The sequence below is a fragment of the Sturnus vulgaris genome, chromosome 11 (assembly GCF_052056855.1).
Source record: "Sturnus vulgaris isolate bStuVul1 chromosome 11, bStuVul1.hap1, whole genome shotgun sequence".
Lineage (NCBI taxonomy): Eukaryota > Metazoa > Chordata > Aves > Passeriformes > Sturnidae > Sturnus > Sturnus vulgaris.
The window spans coordinates 7,162,248-7,175,723 of NC_142253.1; the positions used below are offsets into that span (position 1 = coordinate 7,162,248).

At 44.0% G+C, this 13,476-nt stretch overlaps 1 protein-coding gene across 14 annotated transcripts in view; it reads left to right on the top strand.

The window, feature by feature from the left end:
• Nucleotides 1-13,476, top strand: part of CADPS (calcium dependent secretion activator) — a 204,932-nt gene that overhangs the window by 97,597 nt on the left and 93,859 nt on the right. For all 14 annotated transcript variants that reach the window (XM_088171331.1, XM_088171332.1, XM_088171340.1 and 11 more), the window contains exons 9-11: nt 1,346-1,412; nt 9,434-9,542; nt 10,560-10,772. In XM_088171331.1, the coding sequence (XP_088027457.1) occupies nt 1,346-1,412; nt 9,434-9,542; nt 10,560-10,772 (389 nt within the window). The remainder of the gene's footprint in view (nt 1-1,345; nt 1,413-9,433; nt 9,543-10,559; nt 10,773-13,476) is intronic.

Below are 13,476 nucleotides of genomic sequence, written 5' to 3' on the forward strand. Positions count from 1 at the left end.
GGAATCTCACTGTTGGAAATAACTCTTCTGTCTGCTTTTGGTGATGTAAAAGTGACTTTGCTTCACTTTTATTTTCATAGTGTTTTGTTAAATTCCATCCATTATTAGGTGATTTAAATCACTCATCTTTTCTAATTCCTCCTCCTCCTGTCTTCTCTGCTGATGAGATTAGAGCCAGTAGTCTTGTGTGAAGTTTAATTTTTTCACCACAATCACAGGCCCCAGAGCTAGAAAGGACAGTTCCCCTGCCCTATTTATTTCCTTTACCTCAGCTGATAGCAGGGCTGTTCTCTAGCTTTCTTCAACTAATATTTGATTTACATGTTACTGCTTAAAACTCAGGGGTTTATACCTTTTGCTACCAGAACTGAGATTATCTTTCTGTTGATGTTAGCAGCAGCAGCCAAAAGGACACTTACTACCCTCTTCTTGGACTAGCCAAGGACTCAAAGCCCACATCAGCATGACTTGGAGTTTTGTGGTTTAAACATTCACTAAGAATATGCTAGATCTCTTCTGGCGTAAAGAACCTCTTGCAAAACCAAAAATGAAGTCTTTTTTCTATTTATTGAGCCAGAACTAAAGTAATTATAATGATACATAAAACATATTAATTCTGAATAATATCCTTATGTTTATTATTAGCCTGGTGCTGCCACTAGTTTTGCCAGTGTTTGTGTTACAGTGTCACAGTGGCCAATTCATTACAGAGATTAAATGCTTATTTTGACATTAATTTTAAAATTTAATTCTTCCTTTGTAGAAAACAGTAAATTCACTCCTCCTCAGAAATTATTCAGTTTGCTTGAATTATCTGTAGCCAAGCAATTTCTCGGCTTTCATCTTAGAGCTGCTCAGTGAAGTGTCCTGGTTTAGTCAGTCCAGTGGGTATTGAGATCTGCATGCTGGGTTTGATGTAGGAAGTGTCCCTCTGTTTGACAGCTCCCCTCAGCAAAATGGTTTTATGAAGGCTAAAGCAGATTTGGGGTTTCTCTCCCTTAATCCTTCCGTTGCAAATGCATTCTTCGCCCATCCAACCATGTTGTAGCTATTCACTGGCACTAAAGCTTCAAATTCTGAGCAAGTTGTGAAAGACAAAGGGAAAGAAAGAGAGAATTAATACTGTGTAACATTAAGACTCTCTAAGATTTTTATGTCGCTTTCTTTGCAGGTAGTTTGTTCAGGCTAGAAATAAACCCATACATGAATGCTGCTGAGCTTGAGAGTCTTGTAATTACTCCTTGTGCATTAACTTCAGTTTCTAAGTGTAAACAAAATATACTGAAAAGCAAGAGGACAACAGATTAACACTCGTGTACTGAATTCACCTGTTCTTTTCTCCTAGGTATTTATGGGCCATTGGTAAAAATGTTTGGAAGAGATGGAAGAAACGATTCTTTGTCCTGGTCCAGGTAACGAATGTAACTAGAAGTGATCTTAAATCACAACATGAAATACTTGAGTCTGTCCTCTGGCTATTTTCAGTGCCATGTGATTGATGCTGAGCTGTGGTTGTGTGCAAGGTGTCTGTTAATCATGGATTCTTTCTAAATGTATGGGTGTTCTCAAGGATATCCCAGTTGCAGATTTCTCACCATGACTTTCCAGATGCACTTGAATGCTTGATAAGATGGAGAATCAATTTTAATAAGGAATTAATGAGGCGAGGAGGAAGCTCAGTCTGTCTTGGTTGGAGGTTCTTGGGCTCTCTTTTGAACCTTCAGGTTAAATTTGGAGCCCATTTGAATCTACAGAAGTTTTATCACTGGCTGTGTCAGAATCAGCATCAAATCATTCTTGACATTTATCTTGCCTTCACATTTATTACTGCTTCTCATTGTCTGCAGCTCTCACTGATCGTTTTGCAGTCATCATTTTTCAGTGTCTTCCTTTTTCCCTTTATTCTTCTTTTCACTTTTTGCCCTCCCATTTTCAGTAGACCTGTATATTTGACCACTGTTAAAAATTTCAAGGAAACAGGCAGATGTCTTCTGAAACCTAAGGATCTGGTCAGTACTTTAAGTTTTTTAAGTACTTTAAGTGTTAAGTCTTCCCTAACCTTCCAAGAGCAGGTGAAACTACTGCATTGGCCACAGAAATGTGTGGCCCCAGTGTGAGTGATCCATCTTCACAGCAAACTGAGGAAGTCACAGAGTCCTCTTGGTCCATCTCTCTCTCCCTCCTCTCTGGACTCTCACAGTATGTTGTCTCCAAGTGTGAGGAATAAAACCTTTGTTCAGGGTTTTCTATGAAAGCAACACAGAGATGCTCTGATGGAATAACATGGGATCCAGCTGAGATCTTGTTACAACACAGATCCAAACTGATCAGGTCAGAAGGTAAAACCCTGCTGCTGCTGAAGCAGATGGCAGGTCTGCTGTAGAGGGCCAAGTGTAAGAACAGAGATGGTATAAACCAGGTGCACCAGACTCCACATTTGGAGCATGCTTGTGTGCTGTCTGTCCTGTTCTGGTAAGGACAGGAGTCCAAGCAGGCCCTCTTCCACCTTAGACACCTGGTTTCTTTGGTCCTAAATTACTTGGTGTAAGCTGGTTCCTTTGTTTTATGTTAATTATTGCTCCAAGTTCAGCTGTCTCAGTAGGAAGTTTAATTGTATTCATTCCCCTGTTAGCCATTCTTGCTGGCTTCCATAGCATGAAACTATGGGGCAGATAAGGAAATCCATCCTTGGGGGAGTAAGGGATTTGTGATGTGTGGGACCCATGTAAGTAGGAGGCTATTTGGAGAGACCCATTGAGTACCTAGTCCCATAACCAAGTATGACCAGCAGAGACAATTTAAGTGCTCGTTTTGTACTCTACATTGGATCAAAATGGCCACAGAGAGGGGGGAGGTAGTGTAGAGCAGCCACAGGGCATGCCTCTATCTGCCTTTCCCATTTGGGAACATTATATACTGACCCTGTTCTTGGGCAGAGATTGAAGGATTGCTTTTCTCTGTATGTTTCCTTTATTATGTTCTGAAATGAAGTTAGAAGTGCTATGGCAGTCCATGGTCACCTGTAGTGCAACTGATATTGCTTTTCCCCGAGAGACAATTCAGTCCTATTAGACCAAGTTCTCAATTCTTTTTGCCCTGTGAACAGGGATGGTCTAAAGCAGAGAGTCATTTTTCCTGCCTCATTTCTTCCATAAATAATTTCTGTGCAAGGGTTTTCAGGTTTGGACAGGATTCCTTTTTCTCTCTCAGAGCCTTCTGGCCATTCAGTGTCGTTGCAGTTGCTTCTCTGGTTTTTAGCTGCTATATATTCCTCAGCTTGCTGTGGAATTGAAGCTCTCAGAGTTATTCCATGTTTTCTCATGTTACTAGGTCTGTATTCGTCAGTTGGCATATCAGAGCAGAATTTGGCCAGAAAAGCAATTCATTTGAATAAGATGAGCAGACTTTTGCCCCCAGAGAGTCTCTGTAGCCCACCTCAGAAATTCCAGCTGCCACTGCAGCTTCTCTGTTATGTTACCGTTTGCTCAACATTTGGTGCAATGTAAAGTGTTCTGCCGTACATCAAATATAAACAAGAAACACTCTCTATGCAGTCCCTCAGATGTAGTTTGAGCATATTGAACATGTCAGCAGGCAATAAAGATGGAATAAAAATACTTTGCTGTCCGTATGTTTGTCATTTGCTTTTCATGCAATGCAAAGGATGGGTGCCGATACGAACAGGGATTGGCAGTAAAGGTGTTGATGTCCAGGATGCTCTGAACTCTGCTAAACCACAGGCAGAAAATAACCCCTGCAGGAGGGTGAGCTGGCTCTTGTTACAGAGAATGGACAAGGACCAGCCCCTCTTTCAGGAGCTTCATCCACACCAGGTTCCTGCCTGCATCAGAGCTGAGAGATAGAGCCCAAAGCATAAAGTCCATTTGGCATATAGTGGTGTGGTCAGTCCCTGACACTGCCAGGAGGGCTAGGCTGTTTCCTTTCTGATCCCTTGTGTCTGTCCCTTACCTGTAGCATCTTCTATTGCAGCTCTGTCTCCTCTCCTGTTGCTTGCAGAGTAACCTCCCCCTCACGGTCTTGTGCTCTCTCCCTCTTGCCCCATTTCAGATGGACACAGCCTTGGTTCATTCAGTGCTAATGGGTGGTACCACTCTGTCTTCTGGTACCAGTAGTTGAGAAATTCGTGGTAATAAATACTCAAACTCTTCATAACTATTTAAGCAAGGCACAAAAGTGCCAAACTGCATGGGTGGCACCAAGGAGGAAGGTGTTGATGGCAGTTTGTCTCTTTTGTGTCAGTGATGCCTTGCCGCCATGAACGGAGGCTTTGCGTGCGTATGGAGGAAAAGGAGCTCTGCTGGGAGCGCTTCCACTGTTACTTGGCTTGTGTAAGCCCTGGAGAGAAGGGGAAAGGAGCAATAACTGCCTTGTAATTTGGGTGGAATAATCCCTCGCACCTTCTGTGTCTGTGTAACTACAAGGGTTATACAGGAGTGAAGTGATTTGTTTGGGTGTAGTGGGTGCGAGCAGTTCCTTTGTGTCATTTCTAGACCTAAGCCTCAACTCTCCAGCACCTGCCTTGCTGGGTGGACTTGGCTCAAACCCACAGGGAAGGGTTATGGCATGGCATGGCTGGCAGAGCAAGTGTGTGTGCTCCTCCAGCACCGATCCATGCATTAAGAGGGGTTAGTTTTCCCTTCCGAATGAATCGCAGTCCTCTCTGTACACTGCCCACCCTTCTCATAGACACCCTTTGAGATGAGCAGCAGAAGAGCAGAATACTGATTAGATGTAAATTACATGGCAGAGACTCGTTACTTGCCTAATTTTAAATCCTGAGATATGCAGTGTGAAAATGATGGCAGAATATGGCCCTGAGCTTGGATGGAAATGGTCCGCAGCATCACAAGCGAGGAAAATGCTTCGTAAAGGCAGCACTAGTGCCAGTGGCAGTGGTAAGCAAAAGCAATTAAGCTATTTAGGGCAAAGTTCTCTGTGACTGGTTAGGAAAGAAAGTGTACATCCATTGCAGATGTTGTAAGTAAGTGTTTCATAAGTTGCTGTATCAGCTGCTTGAGCACAGCACACAAATTTCAGCCAGTTTGCCAATTAGACCCTCATGCAAAAGCTGGGATTTTTGATAACTGACAGAGCTTGTATTAATTCTTTGCAAGGTCTAATGTGCTGTACTGGCAATAACACCATGGTTGGTTCTGGTGGGTTTGCTGGCTTTGCAATAGGAAATTTCTTATAATGATTTTAAAGGGCAAGTGAATTAATTACACTGAGTTTTCAGACTGAATCTGTTCATCTCTTATCATAACCCCATTTCTGTGCTCTGGCAGCATATGGGAAGTAACACTCCATGGTACCTGGATGACATGTCTGCTGAGTAGCTTGAAGCAGTTTTCAGCTGATTGTGTCTGATGGTGTTTGCAGAATGTTGTTGGAACCAGATCAACTCTCTGCAGATTAAAACCAGTTGCAGTGTCTACGCCTGGATCTATTGTTCTAGTGACAGACTCCCTAAACTCAGTATAATTTAGACTAACAGTGACAGTTATTGCTTTTAGCAAAACTCAGCTGACTCGGGATAAAATGAAATTAAGTAAGTGTTCAGTAACTCTGAATATCACCCAGAAATTGAAAATAATTCAGCAGAATTGCAGTGTGGTATGCCAGCAGTCCTAGACTGTGGTCTTCAAGCTGAGGTGAATGACCCATAGCTGGTCCCCATAATCATATTAAATAATGTTTTCTCTTAGAACCCTTGATGAGAACTAGGCATAGATAGTGATTATTGCAAAATCTGGAGTATGTTGATACATACAAAATATCTGGAAACTGCTGGTTAAACTGATGGTTAAACTGCAGCTTGTTATGCCTGGCTTCAGCAGGTCCTGCATATCCTGTCCATACTCACACAGGATGAATTCTCACCACACAGCCCTGCCCAGGAGGGCACACACCTCTCCTGCTTGAAGATAGAAGCTGGGGCAAATGTTTTGTGCACTTTTTTAGAGCTGGATGGATATGCTGAGATGTGAAAACTGTTGTTTTCCATTTTTTTCTTTAAGCTAGATCATTTCCTCTGCTCATTTGTGTCAGGAAAGGGCTTGGGAGGCAATGTACAGCTGCAACCAGAGGACAAGAGTCTCCCATCAAAGTGGAAAGCTGGATTACAGCTGGCAGTATCTTTGCACGGTTTCTCTCCCTTGGGACAAAATGCATGCTGTTAATTTAGAAAAGGTCCATTTAAGAATTTAACCCAAGTAGGGTGGTGTTGTGTCAACAGTAAAAAAGGGGGAGCAAATGACTGAGCTGAGAGTGTGAGGCATGACAATTAACAGGTTTGAGCAGGATCCTGGGGAAAGCAGTGCTCGCTAGAGCAGGAGTCTCTGGTGGAGAAATCAGGACAAAGTCAGGACTGGTTAATGCATATCTGCTGTATTTATTAATCAGTTGGATTATATAGCTGGTGACAGAATATGGTCAAGTGCCAAGAAAGTCAGATTTAATTTAGCAGCCTGGGAATAGTGGACTTTGGCATTTGTCTCCTGCTGTCTGCTTCCCCTTTCCTGAATTTCTTTGTCTTTTTCCCCACTTTTTTTTCTCTTATGTTCTTTTGTCTCAAATTATTTCTCAAAGTGTTTTCCTTTTTTTTGTAATGAGCCAACCAGGGGTGCCTTGGATTAGTTCCCTTCTTTTAGTTTCTCCCAGTTCAGCTTCCTTAGATGCTCCTTTCCTGGCTGTCATCGAGTCCCTGGATGAAATCCCAGCTGCTTTGAGTTTGTCCCTCACTGGGCAGAGATTTCTCCTCTGTCTTCCTTCAGTTTCCTCTCTGTATCTGTGTTTTTTCCAATTACTCAAACCATTCATCTTGCCCATCCCATCTGCTCGCTCTCTCTCATAGTCAGCTATGGTTCAGAGTGAACCCAGCAGGCTGTAAGATTAATTTCTGCTATTAACTGTTTCACTTGTCTGGCCACTTCTGAGCTTTACAGAAAGCAGGCTCTGTAAAGCACGATATTTTGGAGGACTGATGAAAGGCAAGTGCAATCTCCTCTTGACCCTACAGTGCTGTGCAGCAGCAAAGCACAACTGTGACAATACTGAGCTTTCTAGAATCTCATTTTCTTGCACTTGGCTTTACCGCTGCTTGTAAATGGAAGGAGCCACATTACACTGGTAGCCATGGCACCAACTTCTCTGTGGCCCCAAGCAGTAAATGCTCTAGGCAGCAGGATAGGGCACACAGGCTGCTCTGCCAGTCCTTGAAGTCAGTAGCTTGAGTTGTCCAGGTGCAGGCATTCTGCATGGCACAGTTGGCACATCTTCCAGAGGCCATCATTAACTTTGTCCTCCCTCCAACCTAATCCTTGCTTACTCCTGCCAGCATGCTTTTTGGCATTCCTGAGCCTGGGCTTCTGACCTGTGTGAGTAGAGAAGAAGTGGGATGTGAACCTGGATGAGCCCTGGCTCACTGCATGTTATAGACCCACCTGCAGGTTTCTCTTGAAGGTCTCTTCTGATAACAATGTTCTTTCAAGGAAATCCTGTGTACCTAACAGAAGAGATCAGTCTGCTTTGCCTCTGTCCCAAGATGGCTCCACCAGAGCCTACTGTCCACACCTGCCATTTATAACCTTTAATACGAGGAATGCAAGCTCTGAAATGCCTTTTTCCCTACGTTGCCACTGTGTTGCTATGGTTGTCTTATTGATAGGGCAAAAGAATATTTTCTGGGTCCAAAGAGGAGTGGAATTACTTGTATAGGAAGAGTAGCCCAAAATTCAGACCTCATGTTCAGGGGCAGAGAACAACAGCTGAACTACTGGATGAATTTACCTGTTGCTATAGACCATACAGGAACAGCAAAAAAGCATTACTGGTATTAAGGTTTTCAATAAATACCAGTATAGGTTAGCACTGACTCATTTCAGGAATTGGATTTATCATGCAGTCCCTGAAGTTCAGGCTGTGTAACACAGAGAAAGCAAATTCTTACCGCTCAGACGAGATCTCTAGGATTTTCCCAAAAATAAAGCACATTCCAGAGTTTCTCCAGGAGATGGCAGCAACATACTGCAAGTAGGACTGAATGAATACCACGGGAGTCTGAATGTTGTGCTGTGGGGCACTGGGTTATTTTTAGATTCCTTCGTGTTAATCTTTTTAATTTTTGTGTTGCCCATACGATGGTAGGCATGCAAAGTTCAGAACAGGGAATATGCACTGGTGTGCTCCTGCTATTGGTCTGCTACTTGTCAATCTTTTGTCAGTGCTGGTAGTTTTAAGGAGGATGCAAGATGCTTAAAGCATCGCTTTTAGTCTTACTCCCACAAATGTGTTAATGATAGAGTTTATTCTTAGGTGGCTTTTGGAGCTGTTCCTGGAGGAAGGCTCAGTGCAGACAGGGCTGGTGGAGCAGGCTGGCAGCGAGCAGAAGCCCATAGAGGGCAGCAATAAACCGAGTGGCGTCCGGGAGATGCTGTGCCAATAGACGGGTCCCCTGACTTCAATAAATTACATTTTATTAGTGAGAGATGCCACTAAAATAAATGCTGCATGTATCTTTGTAGCCGAGCAGTTTGGCTGGAGTTTGAAAGCAAAATCCCCCAGCCCAGCCATGCTCCCATCTTTCAGGATCTCTCCCAACTTCCAAAAAATGACAAACACAATTCATTGCCACCCACCAGAGTTTTAAAGTTTCCTCCAGAGGTCAAGAAAATGTCCAGATGAATAAAATTACGTCAGGCGTCCAGGATGTGACACAACCTTAACAAAGTCATTTGAAATCATTTGACAGTAAATTTCCCTGTGAGTTCCTAGCCTGGGGCACGGAGAATCCTCTCCTCTCCTCCCTGGACGAGCTCCTTGCCGACCATCCAGATCTCAGCACGGCGCGGGGTCTTGATGCGGCCTGATGGGCTCCTAAAGGCGATTCGGGAGCCTGGCAGAGCCCCCGCAGCTGAGTCGGCTTCCGTCAAGAGCTTGACATTGAATGTATCGTGTCATGCAGATGGTACCTCAGAGGAGTGAGAGCTGCCATTTACAGCACTGATGACAACAACTGCCGAGATCAGTGGGATCTTAAGATTGCTTTAATATGACTGGCACCTAGCAATTTAGCTCACATTGTTTGTGACAGGGTGTCACTCTTGCACTTGTCTGGGGATGAATGATAGAGGGTTTTAAGCTGTGTAACTTCTCTTTTGGAGGAAATTAAACCGCTGTATGTATGTACTGATGCGGAGAATTAGATGCGTGCTGCAGCAGGGTGTGCTAAGAGAGGGCTTTGCAAAAGCCTGGTAAAAAGTTTAGTCTGTCTGTCATGGGCAATGAGAGTCCAAATTACCCCACAACCCCCAGTCCCTGCAAACACACTGTCAGCGTGCTGCGTTTGTGTAAGCGCTTTGGATTGCCTTGTGGTGGTCACCCGGTGCCATCTTAGGTTTGTGATTTTCCTCAGGTTAGTCAATATACATTTGCTATGTGCAGCTACCGGGAGAAAAAAGCAGAACCTCAAGAGCTGCTGCAGCTTGACGGATACACTGTGGACTACACCGACCCACAGCCAGGTACGGGGCTGGCAGCTCCCACGGGGCTGTGCTCACTGCTCCCAGAGGAGTCCTCTCTCTTCCTCTCCCTGCCTGCATTATTCTAAATGTGTTTGTGTTTATACTGATCATTAGCTATGCATGACTTTACTATAAATAGATCTTAGGGGCTAAGATGGGAGTTGCACCAGAGGAGGGAAGGAGTCATCTCTTCTGGGGAGCCTAAGTGAATTAGACACTTAAATCCCAATGAAATTTGATTGTGAGCTGAATACTCAAATTGAGTCATGATTCTAACCTGTGTCTTTAGATTATATTCCCTAAATAAAAGGCTAGCAGCTATGCTTGTCTTTATTGTAGAAAATATTTATGGGACCAAGCCAGCATTTTTGCCTGCCCTATTCTCTCATGGGATGGGTGTCAGTGCATGGAAGGGGCAGGAACAAAAAGCCCCTGGTACCTGGAGGTACCTGTTGGTGGTTGAGACATTTCTTCAGGTGGGTGAGCACCATTTTTCTTGTAGCTCAAAAAAACATGCTGAGCATGGTGATCCTCACCATGCCCTGGGTAATGGTATCCCCAGAGGAGAGGAGAAAAGATACAGTAGATTGGTTGTCAAGCCCTTTATTCCAGTTTAAGTCTCATATCAGCAAGATGGGAAGATGGGTGCCAATCAGAGCAAAGACAGAAATAAGGATATCACCCAAGGACCTTTTTCTGCAGTGTGAGCACTGATTCTTTAATGGGGAACCTCCCACTCAAACCCCATTTTTAATTGGGCTCCAGTGGTGCCCACATGGGACTTACACAGATGGAGCTGTAGGTGAGAGAAGCAATTAATCTGAGTGTGTTGGGGCATGTTTTAGTAATTGGGTTACCTGGGGACCTGTGGGCTATGTTGCAGGTGAGTTTGATGCTGGGAGCCGCATGGGACTGGGTGAGGAGATACCTGAGCTGTGGTGGGGTGGGAAACTAGGGGAGATCTCCTGGCTGGCCTCAAAATCTGTGAAACTGCATTGTCACTTCTTTTCCTGCCAGGTTTGGATGGTGGCAGAACATTCTTCAACGCTGTGAAGGAAGGAGACACGGTGATTTTTGCGAGTGATGATGAGCAGGACCGTATCCTGTGGGTCCAAGCCATGTACCGAGCCACTGGCCAGTCTCACAAACCTGTGCCACCTACCCAAGTGCAAAAGCTAAATGCTAAAGGAGGAAATGTACCCCAGATAGACGCTCCAATCTCTCAATTTTGTAAGTAAATAAGTTCTCCTAGACAGCCAAAGTCTTTGATGGAAAGATTTTCTGCACTGATGTAAATCAATATTCGCACACGTGTTTCTGATATCAGAACAAAATGTTTTTTCATTATCATAAAGCTTCTTTTTACATCAGTAGATCCAGAAGCAGTTAACCTGTATGTTTGACAGAACCAAACCCAAGAAACAAAATTCCTTGGGGAGCTTGTGAATGGGTATTTTAAAGTGCAATACTTGATGGAGGAGAGAGACTGGGATCTGAGAGCCTGAGACCCACCTTGCTTTCTGCAGACACGTGTTTTACCCCCACACAATAAATTGCACACCCAGATCAGAGCAATTCATTAGCACCATTAGCTGTCTGTCAAATGCATCACGTGCTCAAAACTACAGGTGCAAATCTTGCAAGTATGAAATGCACACACAAAAAGAGGTCTCCTGTTGAATATTCAACTGTAGGAAAACATATGGTATTTTTAACAGGTTGCTTTGCAGGCCAGTTAGATGTGAATTTAAAGCAATCATCTTTTAAGTCGTAGCTATGCTGCATGTCCTATGCAGTTATACACACTTCATCTGAAATTTAGAGCAATTTCTTTTCTCTTGCAAATGTAATTCGATTATAAACCACACAAATGCCTCTTCGCTCATTTTTCTTGAAGGTCTCAATCGTGTGCAGCCCCTTTGCTGTAACATACAGCAGTTCTTACTAGTTTCAGCAAAATTGAAAAATTAATATGATTAAATATAAATAAAATAAAGGAAAATGGTAAATATTAAAGAATTCTTTAGATGAAAATCGATTTCAACTTTTTAAAATAGTCTCTATAAAGCAGTTATGGAGTATATTGTTGTAAGGAACTCAGAATATCTGAGCTTTCCTTATCAATAGCATTTGACCATCTTTTATATTTGTTTGACTTCTTCATGTCTGTATATGTCAGTATTTATAGAAAGTAACAGTACAAGACATACATCTGTACAACCAGTGCTACAGCAGAAAACCTCTGCTTGCTGCTTTTTTATTTTTTTGTATCTTCCACATGCCCTGTGTGTTTTGGCCTCACTTCTGCCTTGCATTGCTGGTGCTGCAAGTGAAACGTAGTGTGATGCAGTGTGGTAACCTATAGTCAGTGTTTTCATTTCAATGATCCTCGTCCTCTTCATTGCAGTCACTGACTTTGGGAGTGCAAGGTGTAAAGAACTAGGATTGGGAAGGAAGGGCACCTCTCAGAAAGCCAAAATGGGAGGTGGGAATTGGCCTCTTGCAAGTGGGACATTTACTGGCTCTGATAAGCCTCTAGACCTGGCTGAGTTGTGCTGACCCAAGAGCATTCCCAGGGGTTTATGTCCCTCTGCCCTGAATGTCTGATCAGAGAGTTCTTGGAAATAGCAGGCACAGACGCTTCTACTGCTGCTTTTTCCCATGCTAAAAGCCTTCAAAGCATAGCAAGGGGGAGCAACAGAGGAATTCTGCTTGTGATTCCCTCTCCTAACAAGTGGTGCTGAAGGGTGCTCTTGGTTGTGGAGTTGGTACACAGAAGATGCATTCCTGTTCATCCCAGCATGATCCCTGCAGAGTAGGATGAGAGCAGAGAACATCAAACTGAGGAAACACCTTTCCCTCCAGTCTTCTCCCATCCTTGCAGACATCAAGCTTGGAGAATTTTTCTGCTGGATAAATTCCTGGTATTTACAGAGTTTTCACTTTGCCCGACCAATATGAAGGGTCAGGTCAAGTGTTGCTTTCCAAGACACATCATAGCAGCTGTAGCAAAATCTGCCAGGGTTTTGAGGAGGAAAAGGGATTGCCCAGGGCTGTGGGCACTTGGGTGTATGATCTGCTTGCACAGCCAAGCACTGGGTGTGTGGAGAGCTGAACCTCTCTGCTTAGGATACCTAGGGTGAAGAAAGGGCAGCTGGCTTGTCCTAATCCTTGCCATGGATCAGGGAATTCAGTGACGGGGCCCAGGAGTCAACTCTGCCTCTACACAGCCCAGCATGTCCATCAGAGCCTTGTGCTGCTTGTGGTCCTCCAGACTCTCAGCCTCACTGTGCTCAGAGCTATAGAGATGCCACAGGCTTGACCTTGTTTTTGCATCTCACTCACTTTCCAGGAGGCAGGGCTCCCTCATCCTTGCTTCTGGTGAAAACAGCCAAGATTTCACCCCTGGGCCCTCCACGGCATTCGAGGGAGTCAGGATCTGACCTCAGTTTCTCTCACTTGTTCTCATGCCAATGCCAGCTCCAAATCTGGATCATTTTGCTTTTTATAACACCACCACCCTCTTTCCATCCACAATGTATTTTTCTGTAAGTTGCACAGCGTCAGTCTCTCCTTTTTGCTGCAAGAGCTGGGAAGCCGTCTTGGGTGTGTTGTGCCAAAGCCTGGGAGAGAGAAACTAGTTGGCTCATCAGTCCATCAGTGTGATGGCTTACTACTTGAGCATCTTCTGGGCTAGTGTGTTTCGTCCTTTGTTTTCCTTCCTCCTTCCCCTTTGGATCTAGATCCCTCTGACAGGTCTTTGTGCACATCCTACAAGAGGAGGGCAACATGCCATAATACACCTTCATCTCAACAGGAAAGGCTGCTCATTTTTCATATTTCATCATCTATACATGGCAGTGCAAAAGCCATGGGGCACAGAAGCTACATGATCTGAAGTAACAGTGAGTCATGCATGCCACATATGGGGAGT